General features: G+C 37.1%; 1 protein-coding gene across 1 annotated transcript; it reads right to left on the bottom strand.

Annotated features, from left to right (window-relative positions):
• Positions 1-1266: 1266 nt before the first annotated feature.
• Positions 1267-27300, bottom strand: LOC128009145 (protein Niban 2). Its single transcript, XM_052592929.1, has 14 exons — positions 26954-27300; positions 20485-20615; positions 19906-20034; positions 19572-19677; positions 17601-17768; positions 9930-10045; positions 8733-8837; positions 8383-8545; positions 7544-7731; positions 7281-7436; positions 6056-6169; positions 5847-5954; positions 5652-5763; positions 1267-3586 (listed from the first exon to the last, which is right to left on the bottom strand). Exons 1-14 carry the CDS (start codon positions 27006-27008, stop codon positions 2682-2684), a joined length of 2556 nt encoding a protein of 851 aa, XP_052448889.1. The 5' UTR covers positions 27009-27300; the 3' UTR covers positions 1267-2681.
• Between the last annotated feature and the right edge of the window lie 379 nt (positions 27301-27679).

Genomic DNA, 27679 nt, shown 5'->3' with positions numbered 1-27679 from the left:
CTTGGTCTTATCCATATTTCTTTGCACGTTCAACACACATAGGCCACAACTGGAAATAAAAAAAACTGCAACCGCGTTAATTGCGTTATTTTATTTTAACGCGTTAAATATTTCAAATTAATCGAATGCGTTAACGCGCTAATTTTGACAGCACTAATATATACATACATACATACATATATATACATACATACATATATATATATATATATATACATACATATATATATATATATATATACATACATATATATATATACATACATACATATATATATATATATACATATATATATATATACATACATACATATATATATATATATATACATACATACATATATATATATACATACATATATATATATATACATACATACATACATATATATATATACATACATACATATATATATATACATACATACATATATATATATACATACATACATATATATATATACATACATACATATATTTATATAAACTCGTATAACTAATTATTGAAATACTGAAAATAAACTAATATTTTCAGTTATTGTAATAGAAGACAATAATATTAAGTCGGTCTATTATTAATTTATTAATAATAAATAAAATGATAAATATAAATGTATATAAACTCAAATCACTTAACGTTATATGTTCCCACCCAAATACACTTTTTAAATTAATAAACACTCAAATGGCTGGTATAAACGATTCTTATAAAATAATATAATATAAAACAAGTGAACGAATAACTCTCGTGATTTTAATTCACTTAAATGTCTCTCTTGCGAAGATGATTGCCTTCCATGGCGTAGTAAAGCGAATATGGGTAGTGATGGCGCATTTTTTGACCCCATCTAAAGAACATGACCTTTTCACTGAACGGAATGAAGTAATCCTTTCTGGTGAACGAATTCAAATGAATCGACTCACTGGGGTGAATCATAATCATCATTGCTGAATGTTCATCTTTAGACAGTAATCATGGTGACAGAATGAGCGTGACAAAAGTTTGCACTGCCGCCTGCTGGTGTGACAGACACACCAAACCACATTTTTCACATTTAAGGAGTCATGAACTACATTTTATTATTAATTTGGCTTCAATATAAGCTGTTAGACTAACGAAAAAGTTTGGAGTTCTGAAACAGGGTGTGTTTATAGTACAACGACCTCAAATGTCAAAACATAAAGGGAATTTTGATTACTCCGTTAATGACCCCTTTAAGTTATGTAAATATAGCTATATCAAGCAAAGACAAAAAATATGCAGACTCTCAGTGATACGGATTTATTTTTCCAAAATATAACAATACAATAAAAATGCAAAACAATTTGAGCAGGATACAATTAAAAAGGTTAGGATTACATATAGTACCAAGTGCTGTAACTAATAAATAAAAATATTTAATTGCGTTGATTAAAAGTTATTGTCATTTCATAGATAAAACTACTTTAAAAAGTCTTAGACAGAACTGAAGAAGTTAGGAAGCTGTTGTGGCCAGATATAGGAGTCAGACCATACTGATACCATTTCGCACATCAATAATGTGCTTGTAAATTTAATTTTGAAATACAAATTTCAAACATAGCTTTCTGGTTTCCTAATAGTGGCGTTGTACAAATATGAATACCAGTTGGATGGCTCTAATCTTCTAGATTCCCCTTTATAAAAGTCACCTGTACTTAAATCAAAAGCATCCTAACATGACACATATCTCCACTAGGACCCACAACCCAGTGAACAGTATTCTCTACATAAACTAAAACTATATAGTGAATGTGCGACCCATAAGATACTGATATCATAATGAAATTACCAAATGAAATATAAGAAATAATCCACAGACTGAAAAAAAATAAAATAAAAGGTGAAAAGAACCATATGGAAAATGGTTTACAGTCAGTTATAGTTTGGCCTGGTTAACAAAACATATGCAGTCACTTCTGTAATCACAACAAATGACAGCAGTTTAAGAAAAAAAATGCTTACGTTACCAGCTGCAGCAATGCAAGCAACACTCCAGTCTTAAACAAGTCTCCTTAAATGTCTCCTGTGCAGGCAGCACAGCAGACTTCTCTATGTCAAAAAGATGATTCAATTACGAACCGATTATGAAAGCAAAAAAAAAAAAAAAAGATATAATACTAAAAAAAAAGAAAAAAAAAGAAAAGAAATTCAGCGCCAGTGTAAATTCTGGCAAGACCGTAATCTATCACTAACAATAGGCATCAGATACAAGATGCAGATTTCAACACACTGTACTATCATCATGAGGCATAATGTGGCTGTTTTCCACTCCAAATACATCATTCTTCTGTAGTCTGTTATTCTACACCACACACAAATGAAAATGACACTAAACTAGGAATGAAGATTTCTAATAAATGTGAATATTGTACTTTTTGACCTGAGATGTGTTCATATTTCGAGCCCAGCTCTAACTAAGAGTGTCTTTGTTTTTTGTAAGTGAAAAAAATGTGAGTGTGCGCATGCAAAAAGATAGACAACAATGCCTATACAGTCAGAGTAGTGAGACAAAAGTGTTTTACGGGCAAAAAAAAAAAATTATAAGAAAAAACCCAGCTCCTGTCACTCAGACAAAAGTCGTTTTAGAGCAGTGGGTAATGCTCATAAAACAACGTAAGGCATAAACACTTAATGAATGAACAGTTTATGAGATATTTCACTAGGGATCCATATGTGCACATTCTCCCTTCCCAGTGTCCTCTCTAGTTTCAGAGTCATTACATTCCTCCTTTCCCGCCTGATGCTCCTCTTCTGCTGCTTCATTAGTGGACGACTGGAATCCACTGTCATCACGCTGTGACGAGTCAGGAGTGCTCGCAGTAATGTGATTTTCCTGTTGGTCTGATGGTGTCACTGCTTCCCCTTCCCTTAGCGGTGAATCCAAAGGCTCCTCCTTTGTGCTTGAAGGTGAATCTTTGTTCGTGTCTGCTGGGTTTAGACTTGCCCCTTCTTCATAATTTAAGGTGGGTCTTACCTCCTCAGCGGCGATTTCCTCTTTCAAGGATGATAACTCAGCAGTTTTCGGTGTCCTGAGTTCATGTTCCTCTTCCTGTACTGCATTCTCGATTTCCTGTATGGCACAGTCTATGGCCGACTCGCTCACTATGCCCTGCAGTGACTTTTCTGTTGTGCTTTCTTCCTCTTTTATTGCACTTCCGTTTGTTGGTGGTTTCTCATCAGTCGCGTTTTTGTTCACATCCTTTTTGGTTCCATTAGGAACTTGCTTCTCTGACTGTTGGGATAACAAGGTTTCTGAATGTACCTCGGCCTCCTCCTCTGGAATATTGTCTACAGCGGGCACTTCCAGGCATGATTCATTGGGCAGCACAAAGGCATGGTCTTCTTCCTGGATCATGGAGACCACCTGCTTCATCCTGCGCCTTTTTTGAGCCTCTGGATCGCCGGCATTCTCTCCATCCTCCTCCTCTTGATGTCCTCCATAATCCTCAGCCCAGTCAATGGGAGGATTCTCCCCCAACAGGTGCAGGTTAGGGTCGCTGTTGGTCAAAACAATGCTGTCTCGGTACAGGTTGTGTCTCCTCTGGACGGCTGCTTCCTTCACAGCTGAAACACAGAAGGAATCAAGTCAAGTAAAGTCTGCTTTATTGTCAATTCTTCCACATGTCTACAGCCGCGAGAGGGCGCTCTATATCTTCACTGTAGACTACAGGAGCACTGAGCAGCATAGAGCGCCATCTCACGGCTGTAGACGGTAATGTTTTCTCTTGGTTCATTTCTCTAGGTTAATGTCAAATTAATTTTGATAAATAAGTCACACCTGACTATAAGTCGCAGGACCAGCCAAACTATGAAAAAAGTGTGACTTACAGTCCGAAAAATACGGTACTACAAATACCCTGAAACTTACATCTCTGATACCAATCTCTACCTTAAAACAGAACCTCAAATTACATAGTTGACTCTTGTTCCTGCTGACAATCACGAATCATATTTATAAACACATACTTAAGCACTTTAATGTTTTTCCTTTTTTTTTCCATCTTAAATTTTTTTGCTTGTTCTGTGTCATGTGTTGTCCAGTTGTACAGTATGTGCCTATTTATTCCTGTAGCCTCTTGGCCAAGTCATGTTTGTAAATGAGAAGTGGTTCTCAAACAGTTTACCTTGATAAATAAAGGAGTAATAAATGATAATAAAAATGTCTGCATGGAATCCATACCTGCCAACCTTGAAGAAATTTTATGAGTACTACACCCCCCCACACACGCACACACACAAACACACACACACGCGCGCGAACCTTACAGCCCACCGCCAATGTATGCTCCACCGTTGCACACACATCTGTGAGAAACCTATGAGATACCTAACACTATAATACATATTATACACATAATATCCTTTCACCAATTAAGATTTATTAGTTACTCCATAACATATATAAGTAGACCATAAATGTTATACAATTTCTGCAATCACTCCGAACATTTTGTACTGGAGGCATAGCCCATGGAAACTTCTTCCACCTGAAAATCTTGTCAGAAATAAAAGTAAACTGAGGACATTCTTTCTAAATAAATCAAAACATTAAATAAATGTGCAAAACCAGCATTTATCATAATCAAAATCAGTTTGCTAAAAACAAACAACTTTTTTTAAATAATTTTCTATGCAAAGTGTTTAAACTTTTGCATTGTTTAACTTGTTAAAGGTTGCAGATTTGGCTTTTTTAAGTAGTGCATCAGTGAAAGTCTATAGATCTATCTCTCATGTCTCTTCGTTGAGTATTCACTGAGTTACAGTTCATTTTAATGAAGTGTTTGTAAATGAATATCACAGCAGACAAAGGCTGCAAACAGCACACCTTGTTTGTTATCTTTATTTTATGTGCACAAAGTTTTGTTGTTATTATGTCTACATACAAATAAAAGTAGACCCTTTACAGATTCGATTTTGCTCTTATCTGTACGATCAAAAACTGAAAGCGTAATTTAAGTTCTTTTCGGGGTTATCAGGATAAAATGTCTCATAACGCGTATACGTGTTAACCGACTCAAGAGGGTTGAACAGAACACTTCAAAACGAAAGAAAACAGACTGCTCTCTGCTTATGTAACGTTAATCCGTATGAAATGTGCATTTCTCTGGCGCGTTCACTACTGCGAAGATCGCGAGACAGCATCGTCAACTTTATCTTTGCAGTCGACACGACATTGATACAGAAAACACTTGTTTATTAATAATTATATTCATAAAATATTCATTATCATTACTTTTGCCGGTTCTTTAGGTGCATTATTGGGGATAGCTGGCTTGTGTGGGTAAGCCGTTAGCCTAAAATGTGGTTCTGCTGATATTCAGCAGAAACTCACAGCTTTATGTGCGTTTAAAGACAAGTAGACATGATGAAGACATACAAAAAGACTGCCACTCACAAGATAAAAAACACATAACACTGTTCTTTTGGAAGCGAGAGAAGCCGCTGCGTGTGGACGCGCCGCCATTGTAATAAATGATAAGAGTTTAGTAGGATGGCTTTTTCTTTTGCAATAATCTGTTTTACTTGGATGCACATCACAATACATTACAGAAGAAAACTTCTTGTTCTAATACATCACAACTTTAAATGTTTCCTTCTTCTAGGTCTCATTCTTAGAAAGAAGTCTCACCCATCATTATGTCTTTCATGACTGTGTGCAGCACCACTTCCTCAAATATGTTTTCCACCAGAATGAAACGGGAGAAATCCTCAAAAATGAGCTCCTGGAAACGAGGGAGTTCCTGCAGAAACAACATAACTAAATATTTTCAGAGTAGTTTTAGATTGGATAATGTATTGTTGCTGTACCAGAGCCAAGACGTACAGTAGAGCATGATGGGGAGAGCTGTTTCAGCATGTAGGGGATGAATATCTGCAGAAGAGCCTCTCTGAAGAACTTCTTACGAACAGTGCTGCTGTCGTAGTCAAATTTCTGGACATCACATTTTGAAAAACAGTGCAAATTTATAAATCTTAAACAAGGTTCTACTGGTTCAAAAAGATTTGACGGGGAAGATGGACGTTCTGTTTCACCTTGATGACACGATCCTGGCAGCCCTGGATGGTTTTACAGAGATCCTCCGCTTCCTGGTCCTCCAAACTCTGGTGCAGGAGCTGCTCAAATGTGTATACTGCGTCATCCATTTGCTGCACAAAACAGATGGATATATAAGGTTACAATACACTACACAAATTTTGCCCAGATTTTCAGCCCTCAGTTTGCAGTCTGGAGGAGTCGACACTAGTTTCCAAAAGTCACTGCAAGTCTGTGGATTTTGGCCAGTCAGAGTTGACATTTCACAGAAAATTACGTCGTGTACAATGGGTACATACTATGTTTATTTATTTATTTTTGCTTCAGATCATTATTCCATCCGTTCTTGTTTGATATTCTGCATGTTTGATATTTTGAGTCGATTTTAGAGCACATATTGTTTTTATTTGGGGTTTTTTGTGTGCGTCTTCTAACAAGGCACATGTTTTCACAAAGTTTTTTTTGTTGTGTTTGTGGAACAATTTGAAAGTCTGGTAGTGTGTGATGCCATGTTTTAAAATCGTTTGAAATTCACGTAGTGTATTCCAGCCTCCAGTCAAAGTGTGACAGGATTCATGTCTTAAATAGGAAATAAGACAATGAACCGTTTCCACATATTTTAATCCATTTTGCCACAAGGGGGCATTTAACCACAAAAAAAAGGGTGGGAATAAGCAACATTTCACTCAATTCAAGTTCGGTCTTGTTTCCCCACTCCCTGTGCAAATCTTTCTCTGCTGTAAAAAAAAATATTTTATATAAAGTGCTAAAACATGATTATTCTGTAATTATGATTTTCTCTTGTGCTCACAATCAGTCATCACATACTAGTCATTAAAACTACAGCTATGTAATTCACTGACCAAAATGAGGTTTAACGTCTCTACCACAACAACACACACCTCCTCAGAGCATACAGTTTCATACACAACAAAACCACAAACCAAATCACAAGTGGCACACAGACAAACAAACTGCTCCTTTTGCCCACAAAAGTACACCCCCCCCCCCAACAGAGACATTCGTTTAATTCTTCAAACCAGCTGCAGTTTAACGAACCATCTTGATCATATAAACATGATAAAAATAGCTCAGATGCATAGTACATATTGTACTTTGTTGTTAGTACCACGGTTTTAAAGTACTAGGCAGTATTGGTGGCTATTTGTTTATAAAAGAAATTCTTCTGAGTTTGCTGCTGTTCTTGGTTCAAAGTTGACTGACCTCTCGCATTAGGATTTGGGCTCTCTGGACAAACACAGAGGGGCTGGAAACGTCAAAGCGCTGCTGAAGTCCCTCTAAACTCAAGGTCTCCATCTTCTCATAGCAGCTCTGCATCTTCACAGGATGGAAGGCTAGCATGGAGATCTTCTCCATGTGCTGGACACCAAAGGTAAAAGAGTTTTAGGTGTACTTACGTCATGGCTCAAGCAACCTATTAGAAAACAAAGTGTAGCCAGATGTCATGGTAGGGGACTTTGGGTTACCTCCCCGAGTTTTTCCTTGTTGCCGTCATTGAGGAGGTTCTTGCTCATGTCTACCAGCTCTCTGAAGAACAAGTCTCGCACCTCAAAGAAGCCTCTGCTGGTGGGCTCCATCAGTGCATCCAGGATTGAGCTGATGTACGGCTGGATACTCACCTTCAGAAGCTTCTCTGCCTTGGGCAGCACAAGTGCTACAGACAGACACAAAAATCCATTCAACTGCATAATGATGAAATGATAGGGGTGAACGGATATTAAAATTCTGCCCGATACAATTAGCGCTAATTATTTTTATGTTATGGATGACACAATATTCTAAATACTGTAAATTGTAAAACGACTGTTTAAAAAAAATAATAATAAAAAACATATACTGATAGATTAAAGGAAAAACATGTTAAATCAGCTTTAGGGTTCATAGCATTATAGTGTGAAGTACAGTATGAAAGATAATAAAATGTAATTATGTACATACTGTAATATAACATGTGCACAACCACTAACATTCTGCTCTTAAAGGGTTAAATCTGTCAATTATGTAAGTGCTAGATGATAATCGAAATATTACATTAAGCAGAAACTAATATCAGGAATTCAGTTATTTCAGAAGAACACTTTTCTGTCATGAACTGTACGACATCCTCATTCATCAATAACACTTAAGGGAAGTTGTCAAAAAGTGATTTGTCAGCCGCCGTCTTTCACAATCCATTTAAGATTCACTAGAAACCTGATATGATCCGATGTCAGTTTTCCTCAGGTAAATGTTTGGCAGTTTTGATTCCAGGTAAGTTACTTGACATCTGTGTGACTTGATAAAGATAAATGATGGAATAAATTACCTCTTATTTTGCTGCTCACGTGTTCTTTGGAAGTGATGATCTGGTCCATGTCGGTGCGGATGGTGGTTTCCAGAGGGGGGCGACCTGCTTCACAGCTCTGCACTACTGCTTCATACTGCGCCCCAGTCTGGCTCAGAACCAGCCCATAGACTGCATCTGATATCTGGCCAAAAATGAAACCGAAGCCACTGTAATACATTCAAGTTGTTTTGAAAATGCCTTCGAGCTATAGCCACAATGTACAGTAAAGCTCTGACCCACATATCATACGCTGTTGTAAAAAACAACAACAAAAAAGAAAACCTGGCAGATTCCACGCAGGACTAGTACATAGAAAATGTGTGAAGTACCAGCATCCAATTCCTCTGTCTCTCATGCATCTTGCCCTTCAGTTTGGGGGTGATGAGGGGTCTCATCTCAGGAAGGAGTCTCTCCATGACAAGGTTGGCGAGGATCTGGGAAGACATTCATAAAACTAAATAGGTGTGATGAAAGAACAACACTTTAACATGTGCCTTTATTAAAATCAACATTATGGAAAATCAAAGTTCTAATACACTGTGTGTGTTTAAGTGACACTGACTGTATTCAGAGCACATAGGCTTGGAGGGCACTTTAACTCGGATATAACAGGAAACCTGGCTTGCCTGGAGAAGATTACAATTTTACTATTGCCATACTGGTCTCTGGATGCTGATCATATAGCATTAAACTAGTTAACGTGACATCCTTCCAAAGCCTACATGACTTTTGCTACTGTACTACAAACCTATGTAAGCTTAACCTCTATTATTCATCTAGAAATATCATCAACATGGTTTTAGAGTCACAAGTTACTAGAGGACACACTCCTAAGACTTTCACATGATGTCTCCCTTTTTATCCATTTAGCTCGTTACAGAGAGAAAACAATGCTGTTAAAGAACTCCTCTAAGAAGCAAAATAATACTACCATGAAATATTATATTTCTTAGCTTTATACTTCCAAGATACTTCTTTATCAGATTATTTTATAAAGCTGGTTAATTGGCCACCTTATAACCAAAAGTATAAATGATTAAATTGTTCCAATTCACAAAAGATTTCCCAAAAATTCAAGGTCAGTTCTTCGTAAATGTTAATGTGATTTAAAATCTTATTTTATTAAATAGAGCTGATGGAGAACTATAAACCCCCACTCTACCAGGAATACCACCTTCTCTTTTTCTGATGCCACAAAAACTTTCTACAGGGAGACTATGATTTGAAACGGGTCACTTCCTTTGAATCAATTTAGCTCTGACCTTTATCTGCATTCGATTAGAACCAAAACAACTGCTGCGTGACTTCCTTTCACCTCCCTATGCAGTGACAACCAACAATACATATATATATATATATATATATATATATATTATAATTATCTTCCAAGAATATTATTTTTAGTTTTTAAAGTGCTTAAGAACCCCCATAAAAAGAACCAGGTTGAGATCTAATGCTCTAGAGAGAAAAAGAATGGTATCTAGCAAGAGCTGCCTAAGATACATAAAAGTATGTGAGTGTTTTACCTGTGGAGGCGTCCCACACATCATGTCCCAGGTTCCATAGTGACCATGAGTCTGCCGAAAGAGTCGCACTGCATCTGTGAATGCGGGGGTCTGGACTTTACAGTCCTCAGGCAGTCCTGAGCAAGAGAACAGGACTTTATCATCATCATCATCATCATCATCATATGCAAGCAACAACTTTTGCTATTTTTAATAATAAAGAATCAAAAACCATTAGATGTTAATTTCTAATGTCATCATAACATGACACAGTTCCTTTCCATTTAGAGAAGTGAAAATACCAGGTGACAAAAAACGAAAGAGGTGTCATCCCACAGACAAGTCTCACAATCAGATTATTCAATCAAACCAGAGACAGACTTCAATCTGTTTTGGTCACCGTGGTAAACAGGAAGCATTGCCTCATCAGTTACCATGGAAAGTCCCTAAACAATGCCATAGTTACCACAGTATACTGATGAGACATAGGGGAATGATCTAGCTGATCTAGCCAGTTCAGTACTCTGACTACGTGCTTCACATCTGCATGTCAGTTATGACGACATTTTAAAAGCCCACATATTGTAAAATGCTCCTGGTACGTACAGTACGCATGCACGAGTGCCTGAACCCTCACAAAGAGAGGAAGTTCGAGCAGGCTGGGTGTGGGGGGCTGGAGGAGAACAGGCAGGAAGTCCAGCACTCCACATCAGCACAGCTTGATGCCTTTTTAAACACATGCACACATCAGCAAGTGTGTTTATGAACACGTGCGGAGAGAACCAAAGAGTGTTAAGAGAAAACAAGAGTTATGTGTCGTTCATTCTGGTGACCCATTTATTATTATGCTAGTAAAATTATAAAATAAATGCACATAGATAAGTATATTCATGAAACAGAAGAAGAGCTGGTGAGGTGTACGCAAAAACAAAAAAACGTGTTTTGAGTTACTTATTCTGTCAGAATAGAATACAATACAATACAATAGAATAGAATAGAAAAAACACATTTATTAACATATATCTTAACATCTGGGCAGAGCCCAAGAAGTGTTATGCAGAAATTATAGAACGATCTTAACGCGTTGCTTATTCTGGTGCAATCACCGTAAAAACAACTGATCTCAATTCAGTCCAAAAACACTAAATTATTAAAATACAAGGAGAGAAAAATGAGGATCTTCTGTAAAGAAAAAAAAAAAAAAAAAAATCCTCGCTTCACACCATGCCCTAATAACCTCTTTGACACCAATGAGCGGATAAATACAGTCACAGTGCACAACATGATGAGACATGGTCAGATAACACCAGGGCTAAGTTTTGAGATTTCACATTTTTATCCCTTTCAGTCATAATGTAACTAAATACTTGCAATTCAAATTATTCTGACTATTTCTACATGTGTGTAGTTCCTTGTCAGATTGTCAATCTAAGGCCTTTACAATGCATTCAATAGGCTTTCAAAACAACAACTTTGTGTCTGGACACTGAAGAGGTTTTAAACCACCTGGACTTAATTCATTAACATGCCTGTAAACCTGTTCAGTTGCCTAATAAAACGTTCTTCCAAGACTGACATGAGCCATACACATTATAAAGCTTTGTGAGACGTGAGCAGTCTAGCAACTTTGTATAGGCCATCTCATGGCCAGAAATAACAATTTCCCCCAAAGTAAGGTTTGTTACTCTTTAGAAATTAAAAGAATAGTTCACCCAAAAACAAAAACTTGCTGAAAATATATCCACCCACAGGCAATCCAAAATGTAAATAATTTTGCTTCATCAAACAGATTTGGAGAAATTTAGCATTGCATAATTTATTCATAAATAGTTCCTCTGCAGTGAATGGGTGCCGTCAGAATGAGAGTTCAAACAGCTGATAAAAACATAATAATCCACAAATAATCCACATGACACCAGTCCATCAATTAACATCTTTGTGAAGCGAAAAGTTGTGTGTTTGTAAGAAAGAAATCCATCATTAAGGAGTTTAACTTTAAACCGTCATATAAGACCAAAAAGTCTATAATCCATAACACTTCCTCCCGTGAAAAAGTCCCTCCCCTGTCGTGCTCTCACATCCAAATCCACAGACGTGTTTGTTCAGAACTCTTATGGTACTCGATCTGTACCATACGACTTCAGATGAAACAACTTTTTCACTAACACACTGCACTCATTCTGATGGCACCCATTCACTGCAAAGGTCTGGAGGATCGAATGATGAACAAGTGAAATTTCTCCAAATCCGTTTCAATGAAGAAAAACTCCTCATCTACATTTTGGACGGCCTGAGGATAAGTACATTACAGCAAATTTTCATTTTAGGGTGAACTATTCCTTTAAAGCCTCTCTCACCCAAGCCAAAAATCACAGAGGGAAGATCAGACAAACAAAACATGGACACAATGGTTAAATGAATTGCTGTTGCATTCCAGACTTTACTTGGCCACCAGTATTGCTCATGACACACGGGGCTACAGAACTCAACAAGCCAGGATACTTACAGCAAAGTCTAATATAGTACAGTAGAAATGCACTGGTTGCTCTAACAACCTTGTGATTAACTGATCTTAAACATTCTACATGTAAATGATGCACTTCCAAAAACATGCTGTGACTTGTCAGGATCCAGTCCTGATTTACAGTAACTCTGTTCATGCACGCTTGAGTTTACTTCTCTGGGCATCCAGTCACAGAATAACACCATCCTATTGGATCACTGCATGTTCCTGGATCCTAGCGTGTGGAAACATTTTAGGACACAGATGAGCAGTTTTAAGCTATTTATTATATTAAGTTACACATCACATTTAGCTCTTTATACAGAAGTGCAATTTGAACCAAAACAGCTCTGACACAATGCTTGCCGCAAACATATCGAGGACATGTGTCTGGCTCATGTTTTCAGTTTAGATGCTTTAATTCTCAGCAGATGTTGTGACAAATCACAGTCCCCTATGAAATAAAGGACTTCTGTTAGAGTCATCTAATATCAAATAAAGAAAGAGACATTAGTCTTCCTAAATACATTAATTTTTTTTGTTATAAACTCAATAAAAAGCCAAGATTTCTTTTCATCATCTTGTCACATTTCATTTGATCTGCAAACTCACATACACAACTTGCATTAAATAAGATTATTTTTGGTGTGGCAAAGAAGATTAAACAGCTATGCTCAAAGTGCTGCAGGAAACAATGTCATCCACAAGCTCACAAAATAATGACACTGTACCAGGATAGTACTTAACATAATTACAGTACTTACATAATGAATGTGTGAATTTGCCAGGTAAAAGGGAAGGGCAATTATATCAGTGGTCAAATTATGACTAACAGTATATTACGAATCACTCAAACCTACACTCCTTCTGCAGGGTTTGCCTTAAACTACCATGGTGACCAGGTACACTCTCACAGAAACAACATCTTTTAACCGATGAATCAGACCAAAGTTACGCAACACTACAAAGAGTGTTTGTTCTCCTGCTAAAAGCAATCAATACAGATACTGAACGGTTTAAGCATTGCGTTTTCTTGTCATGTCAAAATGGTCACCGTCATCTCTCTGGAAGTGCAGTCGCCACTAACAGCTAACCTTCTTATTAAACCGCAAGAATAGAAAATGTCAGTCTAACATATTTTAAATATGTCAGGGAACATCTTAAACAGACTAATGAATAGCAAATAACTAAACCAGTACTGAACCATCCCTTATTTGGGAAAAAAGGCACTGCAGATGTGCTTGCATTCAGAACATACTACACGCAGCAGGGATTTGACATACTCTAACACACACACCCTTTTAGATGGCCACCTTAATACCCCAGGGAACATTACTGCCCTCGCTGCAAGTGTGCATTCCCTCTCGGCAGCCTCCCATCCAAACTGAATTATGGGTAGACAGCCCCAGCTGTGACCACTCTGGAATCTGAACTACAGTGGAGAGAAAACAACTCATCGAAGTCATCATAAGAGGTCTGTGAGACATAGAGAACCTCACACCCAACAATTAGAATACCTTAAGTATAATTAGACTGAATTTCAATCACATCAATTAGTGTCAAAGACCAGACGACTTCTCTCCCATGCCCATTGGGTAGGCAAAAAAAAAAAAAAAAAGGCAGTGATTTTAATGATAAAAGACTATAAAAATGCTACAGTAAAAACCTGTTAAAATGGATAATGGTAAATTCCCCTTCTATATACAGTAAATAACAGTTAATTGAAATTCCAAGAATTCCCTGGATTACATTTAATATTTGATGTTTTTTTTTTTTTTTTAAATAACTAGGTTTCGTCTTAGTTGTTTCTTATCGGTTTTGTATATAAGGGTTGTGCGTTACACCTTATGTTGTTAAATGAATGTTTATTGCATTATTTCAGTTTCATGCGTGTTACCCTGATGGTGATTAGTGTTTGTGTGAATGACACTGTGCACCTTCTATACATGTCATTTAAAACCTGCTTTTGATGGGCTTTGGTTCATTATGTTACTTTCTCATCACCACCTGCATTTGGTGGTTATCAGTGTATACAAAGGTACAAAACAGATTTCAGTAATTCAGTAGGGTGGTATATTAACATTAGATCAGCTAATGAAATTATGGTATTTAACTGTAAATTTAAGTTAAAACCTAAAAATGTTGCTACTATATTTTTTACGGTAAAATTCCAGCAACCACAGCTGCCATTATTTTTTTATTTTTTTTTACAGTAAATCAATTTTTTACAGTGCATATACACCGTAAGAAGGCCATAGTGGGACCCCCTCAACACTGCTTCCTTTGAAAACCACCCTACACTGCAAAAAAAAAGTTTTAAATTTTTTCATTCAAGTCGAGTTACTTTACCGTATTACATTTTTTTTAAAAGGTGAAAACATATTTCAGTCGTTCCTGTGTGACATCAAGTATGATTATATTTTGTATAAATAATTTAGTTTCTTCTTATTTTTGAGTCATGTACAATATGGTGTTGTTTAGTATTACACTTTCTGCTATTTAGTTCATGTTTATTGCATTATTTTAGTGTCATGCGTGTTACCCTGATGGTTGCCAATGTAAAATATAATGTTTTATGGACAGCCAATTTATGGCAAATTTTGGTGGCTTTGTATTACTTGTATTATCATGGTGGTTACTAGGGGTGGTGAAAAAAATCGATTATTGATTAATCGCGAGTATGTTATGGACGAGTATGAATCGATTATTAAATTTTCAAAAATCGATTTTTTTTTTTTTTTTTTTTTTTTTTTTTTGCATTATTTTATTTTGTAAAAAAAATTATACCGGGAGTTGAACGTCACGAACGCGCCCAGTTCCAGTTAGCAAGCAGCCAGAACAGGTGTGTAAAATGGAAAAACCAGGAGCGAGCAACCAACCGAACCACCCAGCTCCATCTGGGCTCAAAGCAAGCGTGTGGATTTATTTTGGTTTTCATGGCAGGAGCTCTAACCCTCTTGGCGCCATGGTCGAGTTTACTCGACAAGATGCGGCACTGAATAAAACGGCCGATTTTGTCAAATAGGGTGTCAAATTTCACGCGACCTCCCCTGCACCAGATAGCAGACATGTAATACTTAATCTCTGACTCAAAAAAACGTAATGCTCCTTAACAAAATCTTCCAGAGCGCATTGAATCAGTGCGGGAAAAAAAGCGGAGCTAGTGTGAGAGTGAGCCATTTTATCTGACCAATGTTGTCAACGTCAGCGAGTATTGGCATTAGATTATTATTATTATCATTATTATTTTTATTATTATCTAATGGCATCAATAAAGCTTCAATAAACCATCAATGAAGTGTTGGGACTTCTATTCGCGGACACTGATTCTGAAGGGGAATATCTGTATCCAGAAGATGACGGTGATATTGAAAGTGAAAGTACACCAAGCACAAACGGTGAATCCTTTGCCCAATGTAAATGGTCCTTTGCCAAATGTCAGAGGTGTGAACAATGTTTGCAGGGGTCGGAGTGTTCATTGCGAAATTAGCAGGCGTGTTAGTGTTGCGGGGACGAAGCGGGAGATTTTTTCCGCGCTAGACATGTATATTTGTCTTCTGACCGCACCTCTCCGCAATCGCGGTGACAGTATTGTAGTGGAAACTTTGTCTAATGCCTCTGGGTATGTTAGACGAGGTCGAAATATTCATAGGACAGTTAGGAGGCAAGGTGGGGAGTCGCAATGACCCTGACAGTAGTCCGAGCTGTGCACACTCGGCGCGTGCGCGAGGCAGATCTGGCCGCGCTGCTCATAGCAGAAGCAGAGGCGATGTGACACGGGGCATAGATTTTGAACTAAAAAGGTCTTGTCTACTTGTGTTTGTGTGTCATATGAATAATATATATGTGCCCCATACATGGAATCAGAGTGCCTGCTGCATGTAGTAAACTGAAAATCCCAACCGCTACATGCATTCGGTTTGTTTCTACCATTTATTAGTAATGATTTACACAGTTTGTTTACTACTTACTGTTGTGAAATGGAAAATCAATAATCGTTAATCGAGAATCGTTAATAATCGAAAATCGACTGTAATCGAATCGGGACTTCAATAATCGTAATCGAATCGAATCGGGAAATCAGACAGATTAACCACCCCTAGTGGTTACTGGTACGTTTTAAAGAGAAAAAGCTGATTTTAGCAGTTCAAGCAGCTTGGAATATTAATATTATATCATTTAAATGTATAATGGTTACAGGTTGTAATATATAGGCACCAATGCCATCCCACAATAGTGAAAACATTGGCACAGTATTGTATTTATTTATTTGGTTAATTTCTGCCATTTTTCCCCCCATAAATTGAACGGGGTCATTTTCAAGAGTGTATAGTATCAAGCAAAACCATATGAAGGGCCCACCAAGCAGGTGACATAACCATAAGTTGGGACAAGATCTTAACACAGGCTTCAATAGACAAGTATCCTCTTGTTTGAGTGTCCTGACAAACAACATATCAAGTAAACTAACAGTGGCATCACTGTGAAAGAGCGAAACTCTCAGTAACAATGAACTTTCTGATAGCCTTAGGCATGGTGTAACTATGTTTACAAGAGCAAATACTTGTCTAAGATTTGTAAACATACAAAAATTGAAGCATATAGTCAAGAATATGTTTTTTCTTTTTGCACAATACATGCAGTATGTCTAGCCTGGAAATAGAATTTGACTAGAATTATTCAACAAATAAAACAGCAGCTTGAATCACATTTTATTTAATTGGCATATACAAAACACAGAAAGTGACATTTATAGTCAAATGCTATAATTTCTGCTAATTATATAAAGTTAAAGCTCTACAAAATAAACATACAGCTCACACACAGAGAATGAATAAAAAAACTGCAGATTTTCATATGATCTCATCTGATTTTTTTTTTTCTTTTTACAGCCTTGAGAGGTAAAATGATTTCTATTTTCTATTTCTATCAAAAAAGCCAAATGAATGCCATCAACCATGCCAAGCGTTATGCTCGGGTTTCCTTTTTGATAAAGTGATAACACATCAGTTATTCTAGCAAGTCTGAAACAGTTTTATCCTCACAAACAACAAAAAAACAATCACCGTAATTCAAGCAGATTACCTGAAGTAATGTGCCATGCCTTAAACAGGAGTCTGGGTTTTTAAGAGACAGAGGGGAGAGTGGACACAAGGATGGGTGTTTTTAACAACAGGGTTAAGACTCACCATTGTTGGTGTGCCGGACACAGTCTTGAAAGACAGCGTTCCACTTTTGCTGCTCCTTCTCAGTCACCATGCAGAAATAGTAGTGGCGAGCATAAGGATGCCAGAGAATGAGGGGAAACTGTGTCGCACATTTCAGGAATGGAGAACTGCCAACTTTAGCTTTTACACCTGCAAAACGCATGTTGCATGATTCCATATTCTATTAAAAGTGGCCATATGAAAATATTTCCAGTCATCATGAGTACAGCTGCACAACATACAAAGATCACAGCCCATTACTTCACATTCCATTTCATCATTTATTATCTAGACTCTGACTCAACTCTATATTTATTTCAAAGAAAGGCTTCAATACAAAAAAAAAAAAAAAAAATTTTAGTTACAGCAATGCATAGGTAATAAATACATATGGTTTTAAATGTCATAACCACATGACTTTGTACATTATAAATGTTCACATGAGTCTTGTGTGATTGAATCCTTTACTGACCTTAACTGTAAAGTAATCTATTCTTTCATCTTTGCTGCCGTGATGACATAACCTTAGTAAAACCGGTCAGCCAGGAACTTTTGCTTAGTTTTATAGAGTTTAACTTTCCTTTGGGAAAAGAGTTAGTTCACCCAAAACTAAAATTAGTTTTACTCACCCTCAAGTCAAGTAAATTACTTTCTTCTTTCAGACAAATCCAGAAGGAGTTATACAAAAAAAAAAATATATATATATTTGATCGTTCAGTGTGTTTAATGGAACTCAGCGGGTGCATTAGTCAAAAAGAAATTCATTAAAAAGCACCCATCCATAAAAAAAGAAAAGAAAGAAAAAAATAGTCTCACACAGCTCCGGAGGGTGAACAAAGGCCATATGTAGGGAATCGATGCAATTTTGTATGAAAAATATCCAGATTCAAAACTTAATATTCACTTTAATGTAGCTTGCACCAACAGTTGTACACGGAAGCAGCTCCGGGCGGATGATGTATGAGGTCAGTGCTGCGCATGCGCTGCTCAGAAGTGATGCACGCGGAAATGCAGCGGAGAGATCAAAACAAGACAATGGTCACCAATTAGAAATACAAAACAAGGATTTGCAGAGAAGAATGTCGGAGGATTTTGATATAAGCCAAGAGGAGATAGGTTTTCCTTTGCTAAAGCAAGGAAACTTTGCTTCCTTTGATCCTGTAAACCAGTGATCCTCAAATCTGGCTCGCGAGAGCCACTTTCCTGCGAAGTTTAGTTCTAACCCTAATCAAACACGCATGAGTTTGCTAATCAGTGTCTTAAGGATCATTAGAAAATCACAGGCAGGTGTGTTTAATTGGAGTCTGAGCTAAACTCTGCAGGAAAGTGGATCTCGCGAGCCAGATTTGAGGATCACTGCTGTAAACAAATGTTGGTTTTCACGAGACTCACCGGTGCATGCGCAGCACTAATCTCATACGTCATGCTCCCAGAGCCGCTTCTGTGTACAACTGTTGGTGCAAGCTACATTAAAATGATTATTATGTTTTGAATCTTGATATTTTTCTTACAAAATTGTATCAATTCGCTACAGATGGCCTTTGTTCACCCTCCGGAGCCATGGGAGACATATTTTGTTTTTATGGATGGGTGCTTTTTAACTTCTTTTGGACTAATGCACCCACTGATTTTTTTAATATAATAACTGCTATAATTATCAAACAAGCCAAATGAATGCCATCAACCATGCCAAGCGTTATGCTCGAGTTTCCTTTTTGATAAAGTGATAACACATCAGTTATTCTAGCAAGTCTGAAACAGTTTTATCCTCACAAACAACAAAATAACAAGGATTCGTCTGAAAGAAGAAAGTCATATACACCAAAGATGCCTATGGGGTGAGAAAACAGACCAATTTTCATTTTTGGGTGAACTAACCCTTTAAGAATTCACTTCCTCCCTGAAGTTTTCCCATCTTTCTTTTTCATTTTCCTCTCACTTCTTTAGACTGACCTGGTAAGCTGGTGTTAAGGAGTTCAAGATATTCCTCCATAGAGGTCAGGACCCTGTAGCCAGCACAGTTAATGGTGCCTTTAGGATGCAGCCCTCTGTCGTGGGCCTACATTAGAAACAGATAAAGTATAAAGAAAGCAGTTTTAATTCAAACGAATTAAAGAATGACTACACAAATAAAAAATAAAAAAAATTATAAATACATTTTATCTAAACTTCTGGACAAACCAAACAGTTCATGGTGCCTTTAAAATAATCGATTATCAGCCAATTCCAGTTTTTTTATTTGACTACTACTGAAGAGTGATTAATTTTATTTTAATACACCCATTACCTGTTTGTTTTCATAATAGTTGATGTTGTAAGAGTCCGGAATAAAGAGAAAACGATTCCTCCATTTTTTGTTCTCTTCGAGATACTGGAATAAAGCCCCTGAGAAGATGGATTTATTCTTTAGGGGAACCTAAGAATCACAAGAATTGAAAGGTTGTTCAGGTCTGGTTTAAGCAGATAGAGAGAGAGAGAGACAGTTGTCCCTCTATTTTCAGTAAGTACCCAGCACCTAATTATACATTACATAAAGAGATGTTAGGACTGGAAGTGCTTAATTTGTGTTTACTTTGCCCACCCAGTGTGTTTGTCTACAGACACACCCCCACCACCACGGATGAATTAAAAGTGTTCAAACTGCTCCTCTTTAAAGGGTCATACTGTGATGATAATACTACACATTTAAAAAAAAAATAAGTGTGTTCAAAAATAGCAATTATCCCAAATCGAATCTGCCATCTGACATCACAGACCATCAGTTCTTATGAGAAATGACCCTGATTTTATTTGTTTCACGTGCACCTTTAAAAAAAAAAAAAAAGAGACAAGCAGAGCTGAAAAAAGGAATAGAAAAGGGCTTTACCTTTCTGTGCAGGAGCTGATTCTGAGGGCCTCCTCCACCCTCAATGTCATAGCGCATCTTGTTAAAGAGAGCAACCACATACTGCTGTTCATATAGCCGACCAAACTCTCCCATCAGCTCCCCTGTCCGTGCTAACACACACACACACACACACAATTAATGGATATACATATAACTCAAAAAACCAGCATGCTTATTATATACAGTATTATATTACAGGTAAGTTAGACTTAATGTCTTATGTATATAGAATGTTTTCATTTACTAAAAATGTATATCATTGTTGACTGGTCCATTAGTTAGCAAAAATACACTTTAATGGGCATTAAACATTAACAGTAATTCACACAGAGCTCTGTGTATCTGATCCGAAAACGAGATTCCAACGTTTGAGCTTCACTGCTTTGTCCTTCACATGCATGTAAAAAGATCAACACTGCATTTGGCACAAAAACAAAGGCAGTTTCATTATCGACTGCTTTCTGGTGGGATGTTTTCCAAATGACTATGTAGGGCTTGTTGTAAAATTTTGTAGGCATTCAGTTTCTTGGAAAAGGTTTAGGGCAAGAGAACAAAAAAACAAAAACATTACTGTCTGTTTGCTTACAATGTGAAGAGGTCATTAAATTAGAGAGGGGCATGGAAAATAAAGAATTCAGAGACGGTCAAAAAAAAAAAAAAAAAAAAAAAAAAGACATAAAACTTAGTTATCTAATTGCACTTGAATGTCCATTGTGGTTAGACGTAAGGTCAGTGAATCACCTGCACATTAAAAATAACTCCAGTTCATTCAATAAACACAATGGGATATTTCAAGGTTATATATGATTGTTATGACTGATAAAAAAAACTGTTTCATACAAGGTGAGACTCAAACAAATCAGATACAGCTAAATGCTCAAGTTCAATATAATCATTAACAAAAGTTACAAGGGTCGCGTAGCAAGTGTTTTTTTTTTTATTTTTATTATATTATTATTAGAGAATAAATAAAAATACAACAGAATAAAAATGCAAGTTTTTTTCCCCCCATCAAAACAGATTATAAACCGACCTGACATATACTATAGCATTTACATATTTCAGTCTGCCAAGTCAAATGCTTAAAAGGAATTCCCTAAAAAATGTTCCCTCTCTACATGTGTATGGTCTTCACTGCAGAAATTAAAAGTCTGGAGCTCTGATTATGATTTCTCCTGACCTACACTCAATCCATCATATTTGCTGCATAAAGCCAGAATATGTAATTAAATGAACTGCTAAAGCCATTAAACAGTTGTGCAGGCAGTGCTTAACAAAGGGGAATGTGAAAAGGGAGACAAGGAGGCTGAGAAGAAGGTCACCCTGACCATCTGCATTGTCTTAAAAGGTACCATATTAGAGGCGATGGGAAATAAATGCTTGCCAAGGAAGCCATGAAATGTACTGCTATCAAATTAAGTACTAAAATATAAAATTACACACATCGCAAAATTACTAAAAATGAGTAAAACAAATAAAGAAAAATGAAAATATTAAAGTAAAAGCCCATTCAATTTTAATAAATACTATAATTTGTAACGTTTATATAGCGCTTTTCTGGGTACTCAGAGTACTTAACATGGAATTTATAGTCCATAATACAGCAATATCTATTTGCATTATATGTGTTGTCTGCATTGTGTTCTAGCATCTGACTCTGAATGGTAACATTGAAAACATTCACAAATTAGAACAGAACACAATTTGCATGGCTCAAGACAGTCTTGATTCTGGAAGTATTTTCCCCATTTCATTTTCTCCATTGGGGATTTTATTAAGAGATCCTCAGTTAAACCATAAACAACTCCAGGACAAAATCACAAAACTACAACAATATTTGATCAATGAATGTTTCTCATTTTTCTAATAACTTGTCTGATTATTAAGGACACTGCCCCTTTCAGGATTATGGGTAATGTAGTTTGGATAACAGCTATTATACATGTAGAGTGAGTGATTGTGGGAACAGAGCTGAATGTAAGGGCTGGGCATGACTGTTTGCACACATCAATCTTTTATAAACATCCTTAGGCAGATCCCAAATGATCCGCTGCCATGCCAAATCATTCATACTAACAGAGAATTTCACAATCCATGTCGCAAGTCCAATAACTCAGCTTGATTTTCTCAGTAACTGATTTCGACACTAAAATGAACATCCCAGTAATGTGCATGGAGCTGGTGGCGGGAATTAAATCTGGCCAAGCTCTGCTTTGGTAATGTGGAGGCTTGGAGACAGACACTTAAAGAGCAGTTCCACTAGTGAGGATAATTGCAGTACCATCACGCAGACCACACAGGGGGGCAGTCGGCCTTCAGGGGGGTGGGGAAAGAGGAAAAGGAAGTTTCTTTGGAATGTGTCCATGTCAGAGCAGATGTAGTGAAAGCTCTCGAGAGGGAAATCTGGGAACTCAGATTGTGATACTGACAATGAGAATATGCACTGAAGGAGAAAGTTAATATGACAAATGAATATCTCCAGGCCTGGAAATTCCAAGTTGTCCATGACTATGGGAAATCTGCAGCACATACTCTGCTATATGATGCATGGAACGATTTCACATATTACCGTATATTTAAAAATGCTTTCACAATGGAGAAAAATAAAAGTTCTAACAGGACATTTGTTTAAGAAGTTTGATGAAGACAATGGTTATGAACGGGTCTGGAAGAAACCACAAGATAGAGGGCATGTGTATGTTCATGTGAATCTCGAAGGCTGAGAGCGTTGGTGTATGGGCTGTTTGTTTATGAGTCACTCACTGAATGAGTCTCATGTGATACTTGGTGCCACTCCTTGTTCCTTTTTAATTTCATTACAAGCTCATGAGCAAATCAAATTAGGATTACTGTATCGCAGCCACTTCAAAGAGAGACTCCAAGGCCTCACTCTGAAAATACTGCTTGCAATTCATTAGCCAACAAAACCATAAACTAGAACACAGAGCCACTAAATAACACTTATACAGTGCAATCAGAAATGCTTTTGTAATGATTAAAACTGCATCTTTTGTTTTGTTGCAATCTTACAAACATAGCAAACATGTCTGCTGGAGTCATTCAGGCTTATCTAGCTGAGCTCACAGCAGGAAATCCCAAAACACTTGGATCATGGTTCAGTTTGATTCTTTGAAGAAGAGCGTGATCATGGATCAACCCGTGTAATACCGGAATTCTTGATTTTGATTGGTTGACATACTTACCAAGGGTCATTTTCTATAATTGCATAGCAATGAGTAGTTTCAGGTTAGTTGAAAGTATTCTTCTTGCAGATCACTAGATTCTTTAATGAACACTTCTAAAGAAGTAACAGTGGTTTGGGATGTGCCTAAGCCAGACTGACCAACAATTCCACTGGCCCTGCCAAAAATTCAATGCCATTGTGCATTTTTCTCAAAAGCTTTTTTTTTTTTTTTTTTTTTTAAAGAAGTCTTTTATGCTCACCAAGGCTGCATTTATTTGGGTTTTGAATTAGAATTTGACAGCACAAACAATTTGATAAATGATATTGTTTGATTACAGTACTGGTCAAGAAGTGAGCTTTCGAATTCCTGGAATTTATGGGAATACTGTCAGGGATTAAGTACATCGGATATAAAATCCGACAAAAGGGGAATTTGAAAATTGTTAGACGCCAGGCTAGAGAACGGAGCAGCAATTCCATACAGCGTCTTAGTTTAAAAAGTAAAATAAATTCTAGGACAATAATTTGGAATACATTATGATCAAACTGCTGTGTTTTTGTGATCTGTTGTTACAGTAAGTAAAGTAATCCAGGATGTGATTTACAAGCATGCTGTCCTCATCATCTGTTTTAATTGTCCTAAGAGCCTCAATGGTGACGAGTCCAACATTGAGCAAGCCTGATGTTTGTCGTGGAAAATTCCTATTTAAACACTGGCTGATGGAAACACAAACCCTTAAGCAAAAATCTAATTCTGAAGAATAAAAATACGACAACCTGAGAAGCAAAATCTGTTTTTCTTGTTTTCCCACAGTGACACTGACATTCCAGCTAGATGATTCTTCAGACTAATTCCAAACTCACTCCCATTTTTCCCTCAGTTCTGTGGATGACTAAAAATTGTAACTTAAGAAAGGGATGAGTTAGCATTAGCAATATGAGAGAGGCTACAAACACACACACACACACACTATAGAAAGTTGAATGGATTGTGTACGGACTTCACTATAAAGCTCTATAACAAACATACTCTTTTAGAACATTTCCATACTATTATTGTCCTACGGCTTCCCCAGTAATAACCTTCCATGAATATTCCATAAAAGCATTTCCTACAAGAACCCCCCCCCCCCCATTGAAAACAGTGGTGTGGGGGTGTCATTTTACTTCCCCAAACTCAGACGTCGCCATCTCCTCAACATGGAAGGTTTGACCCAAAAACGTGCTTCAAGAAACATAAAAATAACAAATAACATAACAATAACATCCAGCTACTAAAGTGGTCAAGCATGAGAAGATATGAAACAGGAATTGATGAGGTCATTTTATTCTCCGCCCACTATTTTGAGAAGATGACTTCATTCATTCTAAACTGCAGAAAGAAAAAAGTGTGAAAAAAAAAAAAAAAAAAAGAGTAGGGGACAAGAAAAATGTGAGGCCATACAGTCAACAACAAACAACAGCCTACTGTAGATGTTTCATATTGTCTGACAAGCAGACTGGGATGTAGGTAGATTTTCCTAAAGTCCCACACATTTTTACAGAACCTGAAAAATTCAGTCAGTCACACCACCTATGAATTAGCCATGAGAGCATACATGGCCTTCGGAACAGAGGTTATCTGAATGTTGAGTATGACAGATCATCCAGACGGCCTCCTTACTGCTGTTAACATGCATTCCTGAGATTCCATACCTGATGTGTGCTTTCTCTTAAAATGTGCAAAGTGGAAAGTTAAAGTTCTCTCTTGCACTTCTCAAATCAATCTCAGTATGAACTTTATCAAATGAGACTAAAAGGGATCATCTTTAAGTAAAACAGTATTTACATGGGAAGTCGTGGCCTAATGGTTAGAGGGTTGGACTCCCAATCAAAGGGTTGTGAGTTCTAGTCTCGGGCCGGACGGAATTGTGGGTGGGGGTAGTGCATGAATAGCTCTCTCTCCACCTTCAATACCACGACTTCAATACCACGACTTTCGATGCCTTGAGCAAGGCATCGAACCCCCAACTGCTCCCCGGGCGCCGCAGCATAAATGGCTGCCCACTGCTCCGGGTGTGTGCTCACAGTGTGTGTGTGTGTGTTCACTGCTCTGTGTGTGTGCATTTCGGATGGGTTAAATGCAGAGCACAAATTCTGAGTATGGGTCACCATACTTGGCTGAATGTCACTTCACTTCACTTCACTTCACTTCTACATCATTCTTACAATGCTTCAAAAATAAAAGAAACAAAAACTGTGCATTTTGTTTTCCCACACTCCAGACAGATCACTTCCAGACTAAATCAACAAATAAATAAAGACTATTAATATTATAAGTAAAAGGGTAGTTAAAAGGGTCAGAAATTAATCAGGATAATAATACAAATATTTTTATTTTAGACATGGATTCTATTCTAGAATTGGACTATTTGGGTTTAATGTCTCTGCCAAATATCTGTATTATTGCCTTATAAATTAATGTTGCAATAATAAAATGTTTTTTGATTGACAACAACAAATCAGGTGAAATCATGTACAACTAGATTCGTATTTTATGCTGATATATCTTCAGGGGTATTAAATATTCATACTGATCATTCATGGCAGTTAAATGATTTGTTAGCTGATAAATTAACTATATGCAATATATGTTTTATGACTGGGGGAGGGGGGGGGGTTGCCCTTCAAATTCAATTTCAAATTCTACTAGTAACGTTGACCCATTTCAAATGTCAGCATTTCCTCAAACCTGTTCCACCCAAACCACACCTGACCACAAAGTTCTGTAGAGATACAGGCCACCTGGCCACCCATAAGAATTCATTTACAGTTTATTTATTTATTACACTTTTTTTATTTTTTCATAATCGATATAAACAATAGTTCGCTTGTGCAGCTCTCATTTATGGTGCCATGTGTTGTCCATCTCCTAATTGAGAAGCATTATGAGTGTAATCCTCTATCTATTTATTCATTTAGTTAGTTAGTTAGTTTTTATTCTCACTGATCATACAATGATTATTTTATGCAGTGCGTAATTTAAAACTTAAAATTAACAGGAAATAATGTCGCAGCAAAGTGCCTCTTTAGTGCGGGAATAGCACAAAGTTTATTACCCAAGTTTACTTTTTGGGGTGGAATGTAAACCTTTTCGCCCAAAACCACAGTACTGGCCTTAACTGACATTGCATTGCACCCTTTCGCAACACCGTATTTTACATACCAAGACTGATTCTTGCAAACTAGTAAAGCGTAAGCAGACACGTCCGTCAGAGTGCTTACCTGTTATAATCTCCCGTTTGCCTTCATCCAGATGAGTTGAGATCAAATCCCCCATCGCGCCGCTGTTATTTGGCAAATTCAGCTGGACCAAGCTTCGTCTGAGAGGAGTAGCAGCAGGGCGCTGGTTTCCTATGATAAGATATGAACTGAAGTTGATTCAGCGGCTCCTCCCTCTTTTTCCTCAAGTTGTTTGAACGCAGGAAAAGTGGCTGGAGTTGACAGGAAGGAAGACTCAGTTTTCCATAACTCTTGATTCAATGCTTCTAGTCCCGCGTGAAGCACAGACCCTGTGCTCGGTTTCTGCGTCAAAACAAGTTTCTTCACGAGACACATGAGCGTGTTGAAGGCGGGGTGACAGGAATCTAAATTCACCTCCAATTAAAGGCGGGGCTGTGTGTTCATTCCAAGAGCGAATCGGCGGCTTTGAACAAATCTTTCAATGAATCGTTCCCATCAACTTTAAGTTTTGGAAAGGCATTTTTTTCTTGGCTTCAAATACTGATTATATGACGATACGCCTCATGCACTGAATCAGACACTTCGCCGATTAACAAATTGAATAAACGAGGTATCTCGTTATGAATGTGGGGAAATGACTAACTATAATGCACAAAAGGAGGGTATAATGATGCATCTGATATTCCCAATTATCAATTCTATTGTTATTGACTTTTTTTTTTTTTCCTTTTTTATGAAGTCAATCACAAAATATTCCGAAAGATTCAA

This window comes from Carassius gibelio, chromosome A5 (assembly GCF_023724105.1).
Source record: "Carassius gibelio isolate Cgi1373 ecotype wild population from Czech Republic chromosome A5, carGib1.2-hapl.c, whole genome shotgun sequence".
NCBI lineage: Eukaryota > Metazoa > Chordata > Actinopteri > Cypriniformes > Cyprinidae > Carassius > Carassius gibelio.
This window is presented reverse-complemented; position numbering and strand designations above follow the sequence as displayed.

What these genes read in the sequence shown, in the direction of transcription:
- LOC128009145 (XM_052592929.1), bottom strand. Translation starts at nt 27,008, where the DNA reads ATGGGGGATTTGATCTCAACTCATCTGGATGAAGGCAAACGGGAGATT. An exon ending in ACAAGGAAAAACTCGGGGAG is followed by an intron (nt 7,437 to 7,543) that starts GTAACCCAAAGT and finishes TTTGGTGTCCAG; the next exon opens with CACATGGAGAAGATCTCCAT. An exon ending in GCCAGGATCGTGTCATCAAG is followed by an intron (nt 5,955 to 6,055) that starts GTGAAACAGAAC and finishes TGTGATGTCCAG; the next exon opens with AAATTTGACTACGACAGCAG.